The sequence below is a fragment of the Hydra viridissima genome, unplaced genomic scaffold (genome assembly GCF_058129835.1).
Source record: "Hydra viridissima isolate aposymbiotic clone 2 unplaced genomic scaffold, HvirCarnegie_v1 scaffold_1, whole genome shotgun sequence".
Taxonomy (NCBI): domain Eukaryota; kingdom Metazoa; phylum Cnidaria; class Hydrozoa; order Anthoathecata; family Hydridae; genus Hydra; species Hydra viridissima.
In genome coordinates, this window is record NW_028324300.1 from 31006382 (window position 1) to 31024187 (window position 17806).

The 17806-nt window shown below is 26.9% G+C and overlaps 1 protein-coding gene across 1 annotated transcript in view; it reads left to right on the forward strand.

The window, feature by feature from the left end:
• Nucleotides 1–545: 545 nt before the first annotated feature.
• The window catches only part of LOC145192230 (sortilin-like), a 32822-nt gene continuing 15561 nt past the window's right edge, over nt 546–17806 (forward strand). The window contains exons 1-15 of the mRNA XM_090101327.1: nt 546–992; nt 1119–1181; nt 2526–2608; nt 3735–3837; nt 4045–4239; nt 8251–8330; nt 8441–8493; nt 11565–11651; nt 15796–15860; nt 16248–16352; nt 16458–16518; nt 16611–16684; nt 16767–16845; nt 17049–17131; nt 17315–17432. Of these exons, the coding sequence (XP_089957453.1) occupies nt 798–992; nt 1119–1181; nt 2526–2608; nt 3735–3837; nt 4045–4239; nt 8251–8330; nt 8441–8493; nt 11565–11651; nt 15796–15860; nt 16248–16352; nt 16458–16518; nt 16611–16684; nt 16767–16845; nt 17049–17131; nt 17315–17432 (1444 nt within the window). The 5' untranslated portion in view covers nt 546–797. The remainder of the gene's footprint in view (nt 993–1118; nt 1182–2525; nt 2609–3734; nt 3838–4044; nt 4240–8250; nt 8331–8440; nt 8494–11564; nt 11652–15795; nt 15861–16247; nt 16353–16457; nt 16519–16610; nt 16685–16766; nt 16846–17048; nt 17132–17314; nt 17433–17806) is intronic.

Sequence of the window (17806 nt, forward strand, 5' to 3'; positions counted from 1 at the left end):
TCGTACGTTGCTAACTTACACTTGCGCAGAGCGGTCCTAACATTTCATAATATAGTTAAATCTACATGCTGAGCGTATGCAAAAAATTAGTGTTGCCAAAAAGGCTAATAGGTAGGCCGAACGTGAATCACAATTTGAAAATGTCTTAAAGCAAATATAACTATTTATACTACAATTAAAAATTTTAAATATATATATATATATATATATATATATATATATATATATATATATATATATATATATATACCGCAGATACATACATACATACATACATACATACATACATACATACATACATACATACATACATACATACATACATACATACATACATACATACATACATACATACATACATACATACATACATACATACATACATACATACATACATACATACGACAAGTTATAACACCTAAAACAAGAAGAAATGCTGACCTAAAATTACAAAATGTTGTTCTTCTCTATGTAATGTTGTTCTTCTATATGTAATGTATACTTTTACAAACTTCACAAACTAGTACTTCTTTTTTTTAAAAAACAGTTCTAAAAAAATTTCAAAAAAATTATTGCAAGACTCAGAAAGATCATTTAGATTTTTTGGGCCTAAGCATTAGAACTTTAAACAAGTTGTTCAAGGGCTGGGCATAATTTTCATGAGTTAAAATTTAAAAAGATTTTATTTAACATCAACAAATGCAAAGCTGGAGAAAATTTTTCTTAAATTTGATTCTGGAATATTTTTGATTTATATTTTTTGTATAGTTGAAATAAAAGTTTTTTTAGATAATAAAATGAATTTAGGTCTGCTTCTTGTTACAATATTTTCTTTTTGCATAATTGGATATCATCTGGATGAGGTGTATATACTTTTTAATGGATATGGCAAGAGTACTCATGAAAGATCTTTGACAATCAATCCACAGCATAACAGAGTAAAAAGATCTGTTTTAGAAGATGAAGCTTCAAAAAAAATAGAGAGTAATAAAGTGAGTCTGTGTATTTAGAGTTTCCAGCTACTGTTATAGTTATAACTATATTGATTAAATTGTATTGATCAAACTTTTTGCTTACAAGTCAAATTAAATGTAACTTTTTTCAAAATATTTTTTCAGTTTCTATTGAAGGATGACAAAAACTTTGATTTGCAATTAGTTTGGCTTGGTGATGAGTCAGAAGTAAGTCTTATGGCAGAATGTTTGTTTGATAACATATTATAATTTAAGTTCTTCTTTGTTAAATATTGATCAAATTCACTTTTAGCATTTAAAATATCTTTTTTTAAACTCATTAAGATAACCTGATTTTTAGTGCATCCATGTTTATGCTCCTTAAGTTGGGAGGAATATAAGATAGTTGAGATGTTTACTTAATAACCTTAAGTTGGGAGGAATATAAGATAGTTGAGTTTATAATTAATAAATTTATACATTACAAGTCAACTTCAAGTATAACAAACTCTTATAGTTTAAAATCTTTTAAATCATCTGTGACAATCAGTAAATTGATTAAGTTTCAAAACAATATCTTTTTTTTTTAAATAGAGTTTTTATTAAAATCCACAGCTCCTTTTTTCTCAAATGGTTGTACTAGCTATTAGCTATGTAATCTATGTTTTGAATAGTTTTCTCTCTTTTGATAAGTGTATAGTACTATTATTTGTCAATTTTGTATAAGTTTATATTTTACTTAACTTTTTCATATTATTAGTATTTATGACTTTTTTTTTTTTTAATGTAATTCAACAAAGGATTAACCAAAAAAATATTTACATAGAAAATATTTACATTTAAGATAACAATATCTATTTTTGTTTGGCTAGACCTTTCCAAGGAATATTCTATGAAATCAAATTTCAATTTTCTCAAACAATCAAAGTTGTTGTAAGAGTCCAAATCTCCTTTTTAAGTTTTGAATCAAATCTTTGTCTCATTCACCAAATCAATAAGATACCATTGCATATCTATTTACAAGAACAGGAAATTGTCTCTCCTATGATGTTTATTTATTATTTAGATTTGTTTTATTAAATAAATATTTGAAAAAATAAAATAGATTTGCTTTTGTAGTGACCTATCGGAAACATGGTATATTCTTTTGTTACTTGTTCTTTATGGCAGTCATAAGAGTTTTTATGGCTACTTATTCACATTTATGAAGATTTATTGTAAACAATAAAGATTTCACAACAATTGATTGAATCATTCTGAGAAACTGATTATAATAAATTTTCCATATAATTTTAACACATCTATGATATTTTCAAAATAAAATAACTGGCTTCTTTTGAAAAGCATGTTACTTAAAATTAATTAAGCTTGCTAGCTTAAATTCAAATTTAGCTTAAGCTTTACCTGTTTGACTTTCTTTTTATAAAAATACTTAAGCATAGATTTTTTTAAAAAGTTGAAATGGTCATGCTGCTCATTCTGAAAAAATACTTAATTGAATAGTTTTAATAACCAAACAAATCTTGAAACATAAAATTTAACCATTTTCTTTTTTTTTTTTTTTAATTTTAGACTCAGTTGCTTTTAACAACAATTGAAGCTGGTTTATTTGCTACGATACTGGGTATAAAATCTCCATCTAAACTTTACAAAAGGTAGTTCTTAAAACTGTACAAACTGCGTATTTAGAAGAGAATTTTCTAAGATTAATTATGTTGAGTTACTGCTATGATTGAAGTTTGCATGTTAGTTTGATTTAACATATTTTTTTAAAGTTTAAAATGTAAAGATAATTCAAGCTGAAGTAATGCCAAAATAAACCAAAAATAGAGTTTTGATAAGATTTTTTTATGCTTAAAAATTTTGGGGTCAGGGGTTTTAAATTTTATGTTTGCTCTTACCTTATGTATTTGTGTAATGTAGTCGTATCTTTATGCAAATTATTAAACTTCTTAATTCAAAAGGCATCATTATCACATGTAATTTCTTCTAAGACATCATCTATCACATGCAATTTCTTCTAAGACATCATCTATCACATGCAATTTCTTCTAAGACATCATCTATCACATGCAATTTCTTATAAATGATAAAGAGTGAAAACAAAATATTATAAATAAAATATTTTAATCAAATTGTTCAGTTGCATGTCTCTATTAAGAAATCTATTTATACCAAAATAGATTTCTTAATAGAGACATGCAACTGAACATTCAACTGAATATAGTATTTACTGATTACAAAAATTTATTCTTCTGTAAAACTAAATCTAAAAAAACTGTGACAAAATTTGTAAGAAAACTACTTCAATTTCTATCATCTGACAATTCATTTTCTTGTTTTTGAGGACTTTTTTAGAAAATTCTTATTTATGCAGTGAACTTTTAAGAATTCATTTTTTTATACTTTACAGATGAAATATTCTGCATTTTAGACTGCCATTATGGCTGGAATATTGAAATATGATTTTTTTTTAAAAGTGTTTCAAAGTTTGTAAATAATTTGTTTTAACTTGCATTTTTTGGAAAAATGTAAAGAGAATATATAGTTCTCAGGAGCAAAAGATTTTGAGTTAGGTTTTTTTGTTTAAATATTTAAACTTCTGTAATTATGATTGATTTTTTACCAAATTTTAAACTTTTTATTTTGATATTTTTTTTTCAAGAATTAAAAGAGAAGTAAAATTAAAGTCTAAAAAATCATTTGATTCTTTTAATTGTTTAATGTTTTAATGGCCACCTAATGTTTTTGTGATGTATGAATAGTTAATTTATGTTTTAGTGTTGATGGTGGAAAAACATTTATAATCATTAATGAAAAGGTTGGAAATACAGAAATTCGAAGTAGGATGGGGATCATGAAAAGCCCTCTCAATAATAACAAGGTAATATCAAAAAAATTTTTTTATTCTCAAATTAAATAAACTAAAGTAAAAAATTTACTTATACTCTTTATTTTTCTTATAAGCATTATATACACTTTTATATATATATTTATATACACTTTTATATTTTATATTTATTTCTTTTTTTATTTTTTATATATAATTTTATAATATTACTTTTTTAATTTAGTTTTTATTTATTTTTAGTTGATCTTAATATCATATGTATCAGGAAATATGTTCGTTTTTGCATTAAGTAAACAAAGAAATTCCACCCTTGTCATTACAACTGATGCTGGAGAAAACTTTAAAGTAAATGATATTCCATTTACTATCAAGGAAGGCTCACCAATCTTATTTCATCCTAATAAAGAAGATTGGTTATTGGCTCTTGACACCAAGGTTTTTTTTTTTTATATAGCTTTGCTTTTTTGCTTAACTCTTTAGCTATACCTTTGTCTTTTTTATATATTTTGTGTGCAAATAAATAAGTTATTAATAAATTTAAGCAGTAAGAAATATTTATTGTTTTGTATCCTGCACAAATTGGTGTTAAAGATTATGATAAATAAACAAAAGCAGTGGTCATGTAACCTTATATTTATGCTTATTTTAGCTCCCAGTGTTTACCATTTTAAATTGTAAAATCAAATATTTGTTTGTTTATAACTTTATGAATTAATATTTTGATTAAGTAAATTCACAACTTTTTATTGTTGGATAAGCATCAATGAAGTTTTGTTCTCTTTGCAAGAAGAGATTGCTATAGACTATTATTTTAACATAGATAAATACAAAAGCCACAACAACTAATAAACATTACTGGCCACAACAACCAGTCAAAGAAAACAGGGTGTGGCAGCAATATACTCTTGGCTGTATATAAGAAAATATTTTTCTTTTTTTTTCAAAGTGAAAGGTTGAAAAATTAATTTTAAATCTAGTTTTAATGATAGGGTCAATCATTTTCAGTCAGAAAGCTTAAAGACAACAAAGAGCAGAATTGCTTCTTACAGGGATGAAGAAGTTTTGTGGCTTGTTGGGGGATGGGGTCTATGAGCCCTGTCTACAATATTAAGGACCAATTTTTAGTTGAAGAGAGCATTAAGAGAAAGTTAAAAAGTAGAGGCTTAAATAAAAAATTGGATTATGTATTTCTAAAGTCTCTCAAAATCAAAATACTGAAATATCATACAGAATCTGTAAGAAAACTATCCAGGATATGAAAATTAGCCCACAGACCTTAAGAAGGGCTGTCCATACTTATTTAAAGCTTAGCAAGGATGTCAAAACACCTTTTAAATGAAAAAATGAAATCCAAAAGGCATAAAAGAACCTAAAAAGTATTGTGCTACCTGAAGCTGCATGGACCAACCATAGAAATCTTTTCTGATGAAAAATTATTTACTATTGATGTCATTTTAAAATGTCGCAGTGATTGTAGATTGCTACATCACATTCTGATGTAGAAGGGATCTTTAGAAACAAGCGTCCAGCTCATGTCATATTTCTGGGAGTTGTAGCATCTGATGGAAAAAAGATCTCTCCATTTTTTTAAACCTGTGGAAAAATTGGGAAGTTTTAACATTGGTGAAAGTGAACTACATAATCGGATTTATGTGTGGACCCAGGATGGTGCTCTGCCTCATATTGCAAAAAAAAAGGAGAGAAATTCTGCAAAGGCAGTTTAGCAGATTTTGGGCCAGCCAACTTCTGGCCTTCAATAAACCCTGATTTGAACCTTGTGTACTATGCAATTTAAGGCAAATTTGAGCACTCAACCAATGGAACTTCTCATCCTAGTGTCGATCATCTCAAACAAGTATTGAGACTTGAGTAGGACAAAATTTCTAGAAACTTTATATTGAACAGTTGAAATGTCTTTAGGTGCTATGATCAGGCTGTAATAGATAACAAAGGCAGCCATATTGGATAAAGTTTTTCTCAATACCAAGATTTATTAAATTTATATTGATATCAGTTGGTTGGTTACTGAAAAGTTAATTATTATGTATATTGTATTTGACTTTCTAAGTTTTGCTGCCCCACAGAGTGGGATAGAAAAAACTTACTCTTATTAACAGCAATTGACTTAAAAGTTTTTTTAAAAATGTCAACATTTTAAAAAATTTTTCAAAATATTGTTGCTATAAATCAAATTTTTTACAATTTTACTTTATGACTTTACTGTGTAAATTTACCTGAAAAATGGTCAATGAACAAAATATTTTTTTTGGGAAAAAATGTAAGTGTTTTTTAAAATTATTTCTAAATAATTACACACATTATAAAACTATTTTTATTGCATTAAGTAAGTTGATATAAAGCAAAAAGATGGAGTTTGTTATTTTTAAAGGTTTTTTAGCTAGAGCATACAAAATTTGTTCAGAACATAACATTCATGATGAAATTAATTTTCTTATTAAAATTTTTACTGAAAATGGACATTCCTATATAAACAGTATTCAGATATTGCTAAAAATTATAAATACTCCACAAATCCTTCTTGTTCTCAAAAAATTGATTCCAAAAATCTTGTTTTTTACCATGGGTCCCAAAATTAGGTCTTGTTCTTAGAAAAGAATTTTGTAAAGTTGGCGTTAAAACAGTTTTTGGTTTTGGTAATCCCTAGTCAATATACTTTGCCGAAACAAATCTAAACTGCCTCCGAATAGTTATCCAGGAGTGTACCAACTTAATTGCACATGTGGCGCATGTTATATTGGGGAAACAAGAAGAAAGATTTCTACACAAGTTCAAGAACATAAAAATAACGTTATAAAAGCCAACTGGGAAACATCTGGAATAGTGGAACATTCACAACATTGTAATGGTAAAATAAACTGGGAGAACCCTAAAACACTTTCTATAATTTCAAACAACTACACAAGGAAAATTCGCAAGGCCATTGAAATACAATGTATACAATGCACAAAACCTAAAGAAAACATTTTAAATTGCGACAATTGCAATTTGGTGATGACTTACCATTGGAAATCATTTTTTGTAAAACTAAAAAAAAAATCTTGAATATCTTATTGTTGCAATGACATCGTTTGGTTACGTTTATTATAATTTTTTAAACGGTTTTTTTTAATGGTTTTATTACTTTGATAATGGCTCTCACCATATGAGCCGAAATATTACATAAAAAAGAAAAAGAAATAATAGTATGATACCAAATATGATGTTTTAATAATTATAAAGCAAAAAGATGTTAAAACTTTATTCTAAAAAAACTAGTGGTGGGTTTTTAAATTTTTAGACTTTTGATAAAATCAGTTTGATTTTATGGATAAAACACATGGTAAATATTTCTTTATTCATGACCAACCAAAATAAATATACTTTAAAATTCATCCAACTTTTTGCACTGAAACCTTCTTCAGTTTCAGTAGAACTTAGATTTACATAAAAAAGAGTTGTCTTTTAAGGTTTAAGTCCTTTACATTTAGTGGAAATGCTCATTCATTATAAGTCTATAAATATAACACATAACACAGCATATTTCTACAGGCGAATGAATTTATTTATTGCAGAAGAGAACACTTAGATGGTAATATCACAAGAAAAAAGCAACACAAATTTTCTTTAAAACCAAAATCTTAACCAAAACAAAAACCTTTATGTACTGGTCTCTATAGTTACCATTAACTGTATTGCAAAAGGATAGTGTAACAACTGCACTACATATACATCTAAGCCAAGGAAAATTAACATACCTGTTTCCCTACTTCATGAATTTCTTCTAATGGTACTACATTTTCAGTTAATGTCTTCAGAGAATTTAAAGTTTGTGTCCAATTTAATTTCTTGTTTAATAATTTGATAACAGACTTCTCAGTTTTCCAACTAAAAACTTTTTCTAATAACAAAAATTTTGTATGCAGAACCATTTATAGAGTACTGCATGTAAACAATGTATTGTTCAAAAAAAAAAGAAAAAGTGGAATAAAGCTAAAGTTAAAAATTCTCTTTTAATTCTTCATCAGTCTTTTAAGTAAACTTTGTCAAATGATTTAAATTCTATCCCTGAAGGTTCTGTTAAAGAAAGTGAAACTAACTTTGACACCTTTTCCATAATTTAATACTAACACAATAAGTCTAAAAGAGGTATTCTTTACTTTAAAATGTTGTAAACATTAAAAAACAATGTACTAATTTGTTTATATTGTTATACTAAGAAAGTTAGTTTTTAACTGTGATAAATTTTGGTGACAAGCAAATGATAAACCATTTAAAAGAAGCTTATAGTGGCTACCAAGATTTTTATACAAAATTTAATTGAGTCAAAAAAAAAAGGATTCTGTGTGCTCTTTGGTTCAGCTTGTAATTTTTTTGTTTGTTGTTTATTTGTAGGGTGGTGCATGGATTTCTAAAAATTTACTTTTCCATTTTTTTCTTCATTTGTAGGGTGGTGCATGGATTTCTAAAAATTTTGGAGTTATTTGGAAAAGGTTAATGCCAGGACACATAGTATCATCTGTAAAATGGTAGATTATTTTGTTTTTGATTTTATGGTCATATTTCATTGTTTTTTGAATATTTTACAGTCTAAATGTCAATTGAGATTTATTTTTTTTAATCTGTTTTTATTTGGCAGGGGTTCTGCTGCAGGGAAAGGAGATGAAATTTATCTTGCTACTTATAAAGAACGTAAGCCTAAAATTATATCCTTTTTTAATGCAGCATACATACATAAACCATATACAGAAAGTTTTAATGCACTTGTTTTTTTGTAAGTTATGGTAAGTTTGGACTGTTTTTTTTTTTTTTTTTTTTTTTTTTTTTTTTTTTTTTTTTTTTTCTTAGCCAATTATTAATCAAGAAAAAAACACAACTTTGAAAGAAAAAAACAAAATCTTTTTTGAAATATTAAACACAAATAATCAAAAAATTAACAAGAAGAAAGTGCAATAAAGTTTAAACGCACTTACTAATTTTTTTTATGGAAATTTATTAATATGGGATATAACCCAGATTGTTTTTGATACATGCTCATAATCGCTTTGGCATTGATTCAATAAGATTTTCAATCATCTTGTTTGGCATTTCAAACCAAAATTTTGTCAGTTCTTTTAAAGCATTTCATGACTAGTTATTTGCTTTTTTGTTAGTTTATAATCCATCCAGCTCCATAAATTTTCGATTAGGTTTAAGTCAGGTGATCATCCTGGCCAAGTTATGAGTTGAATATTACTTTCAACAAAATAATCAGTCTATGATCAAACTATTGATTTCTGCACTCAAAGCTGATCCTGCTCTTGGGTTGCATCTGCTTAGCATGTAAAGCATGTTTTCATCATGAGCTGACAGTTTTTTTGGACGTCCAATAAAAGGTTTGAGTGATGAAAATGCAAGACTGCAAAAAAAAAAATCTATCAATTAACAAAGGTTACAAGTTTTCCTATCAAAGTGCATTTAAACTTTATTTCAAAAAATTGAAAGGGTTTAAGTGCTCCGTTAATTTTCTCATCACCCTCTACCTCCTTTATGATATCCTTACAACTTTTTTCTTCTCTAAATTGTAAAATTAAACCATTAGTATAAATAAACATAAAAATGCAGACCACATTTCATCAATTTATCAGGTTATCATTTCTGAAAAGAATTTTACACATTAAAAAAACAAGTGCATTTAAACTTTCTATACAAGGTGTACGTAAATTGAAATACATACATACACACATAAACACATACATACATATACACATACATGCATGTACACATACATACATACACATACAGTTAGAGAAATAAGTATCCGAACAAAAGATTTTTTTATGGAAAATAAACTTTGTCAGGTTTTTTTTGAAAAAAAAAACTTTATAGAAATAAAAGAAATGATTATTCTGAAAGAAAATTTTATTACGAATTCAATATGCAAAAAAAAAATATCAATAATAATATTTAATTGATAAAAAATTAAGATACATTTAAACTATGCAATTTTTTAGCATTAAATAAGTATCCGAACAAAATTTTAAAGATTAAGGCTTAAAGATTAACGTTTCTCCGAGTAATTATTTTTTTGACTTTTTAATATCGAGTTGGACCGCCTTTAGCTTTTATGACTTCTCCAAGTCGACATGGCATCGATTCAACTAATTTCTTTGTCGTATCTGAGTCGATATCAGCCCAAGCTTCTTGGAGCATGATTTTTAAATCTTCTTTTCTTTTTAGACATCGTGTGCCACATTTTTTATCCTGAATTGCCCAGAGATGTTCAATTGGATTGAGATCTGGACTTTGCGCAGGCCATTCAAGTAACTCAATTTGCTTTTGGATGAAAAACTCTTTTGCTTTCTTTGACGTATGTTTAGGGTCATTGTCTTGTTGGAAGATAAAATGCTTTCCTAATCGCAGTTTTTTAGTTGAAGCCAGAAGATTTTTATTGAGAATTTTAACATAAACCTCATAGTCCATAATTCCATCAATAAACTCCAGTTTTCCTGTTCCATTCCAAGCCATCGATCCCCATACCATAACATTGCCTCCAATAAATTTTACTGTGCCTCGAATACAACTGAGTGTGAATGCTTCCCCTTTTTTTCTCCAAACTTTTTGAGCTCCATCGGACTTCACAAGATTAAATTTTGACTCGTCCGTCCACAAAACTTTCCTCCAGAATGATACCGGCATATTTACATATTTTTTAGCAAATGCAAGTCTTCGTTTTCAATGGATTTTTGAAAGGGATGGTTTCTTGCGTGGAACTCTTGCTTTGAATCCACTTTCTTTCAATCGATTTCGAATAGTACATGAGCTCACTTTTAACCCAAAATCTTTCTCAAGGAGGCTTGACACTTTTGGTGCTGATAAAAAACGGTTTTTTTGCACCATCTTTACAATTTGTCGATCTATTCTTGATGTTGTTTTACGCTTTGCTCCGCATCTGGGCTGATTTTGCACATATCCAAATATATTATACTTTTTAACCAGATCGTTGATGGTTCCTAATGCCATTCCAGTCGCTTTATTTATCGACCTAAATGTTTTACCTTGCTTGAACATGTCAATAACCAAATTGCGCTGAGCTTGGGACCATTCCTTGGTTTTAACTCCCATACTTGATGATATCAATGGTAAATCAAATGAATTTAAAAAAATATCAGTCAATTATTAAAAATTACTCGTTGTAAAACAACAATATTTCTAAAACCATTGGTTTAAAAACTTTTTTTAATAATCAATTTCAAAACTTCGTTTACAAAACAACATGTTCGGATAATTATTTTTCATTGAAGTTTTAACACTCCTTCGGGAATCGTTAAATTTTAGCAACGCAAGTTAATTACCTTTGAATAATTTTTTGCAACATAAAATCGTAATTAAATTTGCTTTTAGAATAATTATAAAAGTATTTATCAAAAACATATGTTTTTCGAAAAAAACCTGACAAAGTTTATTTTCCATAAAAAAATCTTTTGTTCGGATACTTATTTCTCTCACTGTATATACATACATACATACATACATACATACATACATACATACATACATACATACATACATACATACATACATACATACATACATACATACATACATACATACATACATACATACATACATGCATGCATGCATACATACATACATACATACATACATACATACATACATACATACATGCATGCATGCAAACATGCAAACATACAATTGTTCAACAAGATGATAAATATTGTTTTATTCAACAATTGATACAGTTTATGTTTCTTTTAATGCAGATCCCTTCTTTTCTATGTTTCAAATTATGACACCATCCTCATCTCTAACATTGTGGAAGTCAAGTGATGGTGGCAGGTTTTTTGAAGGTAATTTTTTTTACATAGAAAAAGTTTGATGCACCTTTTTTGCATCTCTCATTTGTAGCAATAAAGTCAGGATAGTCATAAATATATAAAATGTCCTCATGTTTAATACTTTAAGGAAAAGTAAAGTTTCAATTGTTTTTCCTTTCTACAGTCATTAAAAACCAGGATGGAAAATATTTTCTATTCAAATCAAAAGCCTGTTCTAATTTTTAATGTGTACCAGTGCTGCTGAACTTACAGCGTAGCTTTTATCATGCTGAAGAAGCATGAAATGGGTTTCATCACCACAATTTGGCAAATGTAAATCCAACACTATATCTGTATTGTGAAAAATACTAGCATTTGTTATTACATAAGCAGCTAACACTATATCTATATTGTGGTTTTTATCACAAACAAATTTGTGTGCATCTGGCCAATCAGGTTGATTAACATCTTTTTTGTCTCCAGTTAACCCCACTTCCTGTTGTTTTTCAGCACTTCCCACAAAAACTATCTTTCTGTTGTACCAAATATGCTAAAAAATGTTGTGTAGTAACAACTTGAAGAAGTCTTCTTTGAAATTCTTGGTAAACTCCTTTATATGTAGAGACATTAATCAGTCTTAGCCACAGTTCCATACAATCCGATATCAATCCAATATCAATCCGATAAGTTGTTGTGATCCTCCTCGAAGGGTAAACAATAAAAGAGCTGTTAAAGATTTAAACTTTTAACTTAACTTTAAATTTAAATTTAATATAAAGACAAAATAATCAAATTTTAGAAATCCAAAAAACAATAGAATAAGAAAATTTTCATGATGCATGCTTTGTTTTTAACCTTATGAAGAGCTTTCATCTTTGATTTGTTATCAGAAATAAAGCAAATGAGTGATTGCCATGATTTTTTTCTCCAATGGTTTTTTTTTAATGGAATGAAGCAATAGTTAGCATTTTTAAATTTCAGTTCCTGTTTAAGAGGAATTAAAAGGTTCCTTTTAAACAAATTGCACTACCACTATTATTGGTTATTGATTCATTCTGAACATCAAACCATCTTGAGAAACTAGATTTTATAATTATTGTAAACAATGAGTATTACAAACCTTGTAAAAGATCCCAGGCACATTGAGCAGAATTTGTTTTTGTGATACTCTGTGATGAAACTCTGAACATTTTATTGGGACTTTAAGTTAGAACTTTCTTGCAGAGAACACAATGTTGTAATTGAAAATCTTCTGTACTCATAAAAAATCTCCTGTAAAAGAGTTTTGCATTCAATTTATACTTAAAAAAAACCCTCAAAATGTTCATAAAAAGAAACTCTAAAAATATTTACAAGAAATCAAGGAAACTATGTCAATTTCCACTTTCCATAATTGCTTCCACATATTGTAATTATGTGTTTAGGTCCTTTTTTCTTCATTTGAGGTTTTTTTTTTTTTTTTTTCTTTCTTGATTCAAGGGAGTATTATCAACCTCTATGACCATGTCATATATGTGGGTACTAAATTTTCAGACTATAAGATCAATTATAGTATTTATTGAACCAGATGCTTTTGCAGATTTGATTTTTATTGGAATTGATATTTTTTGTCCAACCATCTAAGGGCAATTAGCATATTTAAATATTTATAATTTGACTACTAATTGCAGGTTACAAAAAAAAAAAAAATTTGATAAATACCATGAAGTCTAATAAATATATGAGTACAAATCTAAATGACTTATGATCTTTTAATCTATTTAGTTATTATTGTGTATACTGTATTTACACTTAAATTATTACTTCCATCAAATAATTATATTGTGCAATTTAATTTGTATCAAATTTGACTGTACCAAAAGTATAACACAGTTTTTTTAAATACTGGAAGCCTTTAATCATCTATCATCCACTATAATTTGTAAATCTTTGATCCTGCTTCACAGAAATAGATAAAAATGAGAAGCTATAGAAATAATTTATGTAATTATAAAGTTTATAGAAATAAAAAGAAAAGATTTATATAAGAGAATTAAACCTAAACAATCTATAGAAATATTTTTTTTGTTTTAAATTTTTCTTGAAATAATAAAGCCTCATTTCTGTTTAAGCTTCTGCCCTAAAACCCAAGTTAAATAAGCCCTTGGAGACTCAGGGGTTTGAGAATGTCTAAGCAATAAATCTTAGACACTGCTGTCTGTAATTATTCGAATGACATAGAGATTTTTTTAAAAATGCTAAAATTTTTATTTCTTTTATCTTTATTTTGTATTATCACAGTGATGTAAATGTGGATAGATGATTTGAATTAAAAAATGCTGAAAAAATATCATAAATTTAATATGTGCTTACATATTATCTCAAGTGGGTGTTTACAGTTTCTTCACCTAGATATACTCTTCAAAAAACTTTGGCAATTCTTGTGGTTATCAAGACCAATGTTCATGTTAAGGTTTTAGATGCTAAGAAGCATAAATATTTAGCGAAACATTGGTGATTGTCATTCGAATAACTAAAATATCTATTAAAACAATAATATTGGTTTGGTCAACCCATTATTTAAAAATCTGATCATAAAGCTAACTTCTTTACTTAGATATAGAAAAAGTATTGGTGAGATGACCAGAATTTTACACCTCTACTAGAGAATAGTAGTAGAGATAAACATGTTGAGATTTTCTAAAAGACCTAGTACAGAACTTTTTTCATACTTTTTTATACAGATTTTAACTCTGCATTTTTTTATCAGTAATTGCTTGCACTGTATCCTACTATGTGCTTATTTGAAGGCAATATTGTCATCCTAAGCATTATTTAGTTCAACAATTATTTTTTTTGCTACTCCTAACAATAAATGTAACTCTAGTGGAGGAATCAAATGAAGTATTTTGGTTTAATCATTATCATCTGAAATTGGGTTGTTGATGCAGTTATAATAATCAGATGCCTTGTTTACAGGAAGAAAAAAAGTATGGAAACTTTGTTATGAAAATCATATTCTTCCAAATGTTCCTAATCTTAATCAAAAATCTTAATCTTGCAGGAGTTTTCCTTGGACTAGTCTCTTTACACCAAGTACAAGAATATTTTAAAGCATGACTTTAAAGTCCAATAAAAAAAGTGGCTAATTTCAAATCAGTACAAACACAAAATTGTAAACTAAAAAGTTGCACTACATCAACAAAGGCTTCAACATTAAATTTCTTTAACATTATGAGTAATAGCCAGAATAAAAAAATTTTTTTTTGCACCTGCATCAAGTAGTAGAGAATTGAGTAGTAGATTCACTAATATTTGGTTACTTTTTTACAGGTGATTGACTAGGACTTATTTGATCAATTATATTAAGACATTTTAAATGATCCTCCACCACCATCTATTCGTATTTTAACAGGGTTTGTCATTTCTGACACACAAAATTAGTAAGTGCAGGCACATCTTTACAAAGAACAGCATTTTTTTTTTCTGCAAAATTGTCTTTCCTGCATTAGTGCAAAAATTCAGATATTTTTAATTTCAAAAGAGCTTTCAAGTTGTTTTCCATAATCTACAATCATTTTCCTAAATTGAAGCTCAATTGCAGTTCTACACCTTCCCTGATAAAAGAACTTGCTTATAAAATTTTTCTGTCATTTAAGTTTAGGGCTGTTTGCATTTTTATCATTGTGTTATGAGAAAGAGATATCAAATTTCCTCTTTGCTGAATCTGAAGCAGCATTTATTGAGTTTTATTTCTCTTTGATATGCTGACTATAATTTAAATATTTGCCCTAGGATAGCTTTTTATTCTGAAGTGCAAAAAGAAAAAAAAAATCGTTAAGAGATATGAAATCAGCTGAAATCTGTAAGAATCAATAACTTTTGTTAAGTAGCAAAAACCTTGTTGAGCATATTTGCAATAAACATTAGGAGTACATTTTTTTTTAAGCAAGAAAGTATATTTGTTTAAGTATTATATAGTTTAAGTTGAAATAATAGAAACAATAGTTTAGCAAAAAACAACATTTAATGCTGTCCCCACAGGCTAGAAAGTTACTCTTTCATTAGTATGGTTTTAATTAAATTGATGGTAAATAAATATGGTTTTTTTATTTGCCCAAAAGTTTAAAATAAAAGATTTTTTTTTAAGTTCAATTTTTATAGTTATTAAGTTATTAATGGCATTTCTGATATTTAGAAATTGTGGAACACTGCTATAACTTTGGAATACAAGGAGATTTCATTTTTGCTTCCATAAGCTTGGTATTTTATGTTTGCTATCATATGTTTCAAAATATGTTTTTTTAAATTTATGTTTTTTTTATACTAACTTCAATTTAAAAATCTACAAATTTGTACAATCAAATCATTAAGAGTAAATTTGTTAAATATTTAGTAAAATAGTTAAATTAATGTAAATGCATATATAATGCTATTAAGATAAACATGAGGGATCAAGTTTACTGATCAGAATGTTGTCTCTCTTATCAAATATTAACTTTATTGATATATTTTATTATCAATTATTAATTTTATGATATATTTTATATAAAATTTATTGATATATTTTATTTTTAGAATTTTTTATTAAAATTTGATAAATTTTGATAATAACTTTTATTTATTAATAATATTTTAATGTAAATTCAGCCAAAGACCTCCACAACTCAAAAAGAATCACGTGTTTTGCATGTTTCAAAGGATAGTGGCAAGACTTTTCATCTTGTCAATGTTCCTGGAATTACAGCTGATATGGTTATTTTACAGTTTTAAGAAACATAACTTAATTCTGTTATTGAATTAGAATTGAACCTTAATTTTGTCATAATGTGCTGCAGTAAAAATTAATATTGTTTTTAGTTTTATGCAGTACTGGATATGAATAATGGAATGGTATTTTTACATGTTGATAGTGAGGGTGGTAAGTTTTTTTTTTTTTTTTTTTTTTGATTTATTTTATTTTTATATGTTATTTTGTTATTTAAAACTTTAGTTTTTTTGCATAATTTTTAGATACTGGTTATGGAACATTGTTTATATCTGATGCAGACGGAATTGAATACACCAACTCTTTAGATAATCATTTTGTGAGTATTTTTAATGATCTTTTTTAAAAAATATTTTCCAATTTTTAATCTAAGTTTTTTTAAAATATTTAAATTTTTTCAGTACACTAATTCTGGTATTACTGATTTTATCCGAGTTATTTCTATGGAAGGAGTTTACATAACCCAAAAACTTGCGCAAGGTAAACTTTCACTTTTTAAAGCAAAAATAAAGTTTTTTGAAAATGTTTTTCAAAAAAAATTTGTTTTTTTAATTTTTCATAAAAGTTTTTTGGAGTTTTTTTTCAAAGTATGTCAAAATATTTTTAAAAATATGTAAATCTTAAAATTTATAGGAAAGGTTTTGAAGTGTGTATTTGTTGATGAATTTCCATATATTATTTAGATAAAACACTAGTAACTGTTATAACATTTGACAGAGGTATTGTTTGGCAACCATTATATGTTGATAAAGAAAAGTACTGTAATGTAAGAAAAACATATTTTAAACCTTATTAAGATCATAAAGAATTAAATTATAAAAAAATTATAATAAACAAGATTTACATGTACAAATTATTTATATGTTTTTGGGAAAAGATAAAAGTAAATTGCTTAATCTCTCCCATTATTTAGGAAAATTTTTTTTTTTTTTTTTTTTTTTTTTTTCAGAAAGGGCCTGATATCTGTACCCTTCATTTGCACATTTCCTATAGCATTGACACAAAAGGTGTAACTGCTCAGCCTCCATTATTTTCAGAAAATGCTCCAGGATTGATTTTAGCCCATGGTAAAGATTAACTTTTTTAAGAATTTTTTTTAGAAACTAAAGTTCACTTTTAAAAGTTTTTTTTTTATAAAAATTTTTTAAAAAGGAACTTTAGTTTGCTCTCTCCTTCAAACACCTTAACAAAACATAAGAGAGAAGTAATTAGAAGTTATCACCAGTGATGGAGGTGTTTAAGTTGTGTATTTTTTTTAATAATTTACACATTTCGTTTTAAAGAATTCTTCTTTAAAAGCATATTTGGATAAATATATGAAGTGTAAAAGTTAAAATCTTAAAATGTTGAATATAAAAGTAAATTAATATAAAGTTGAGAAGAAAGTTTGGTTTTCTATAAGAGATTTAGATTTATTTAGATTTTTTTCTACATGGTATTT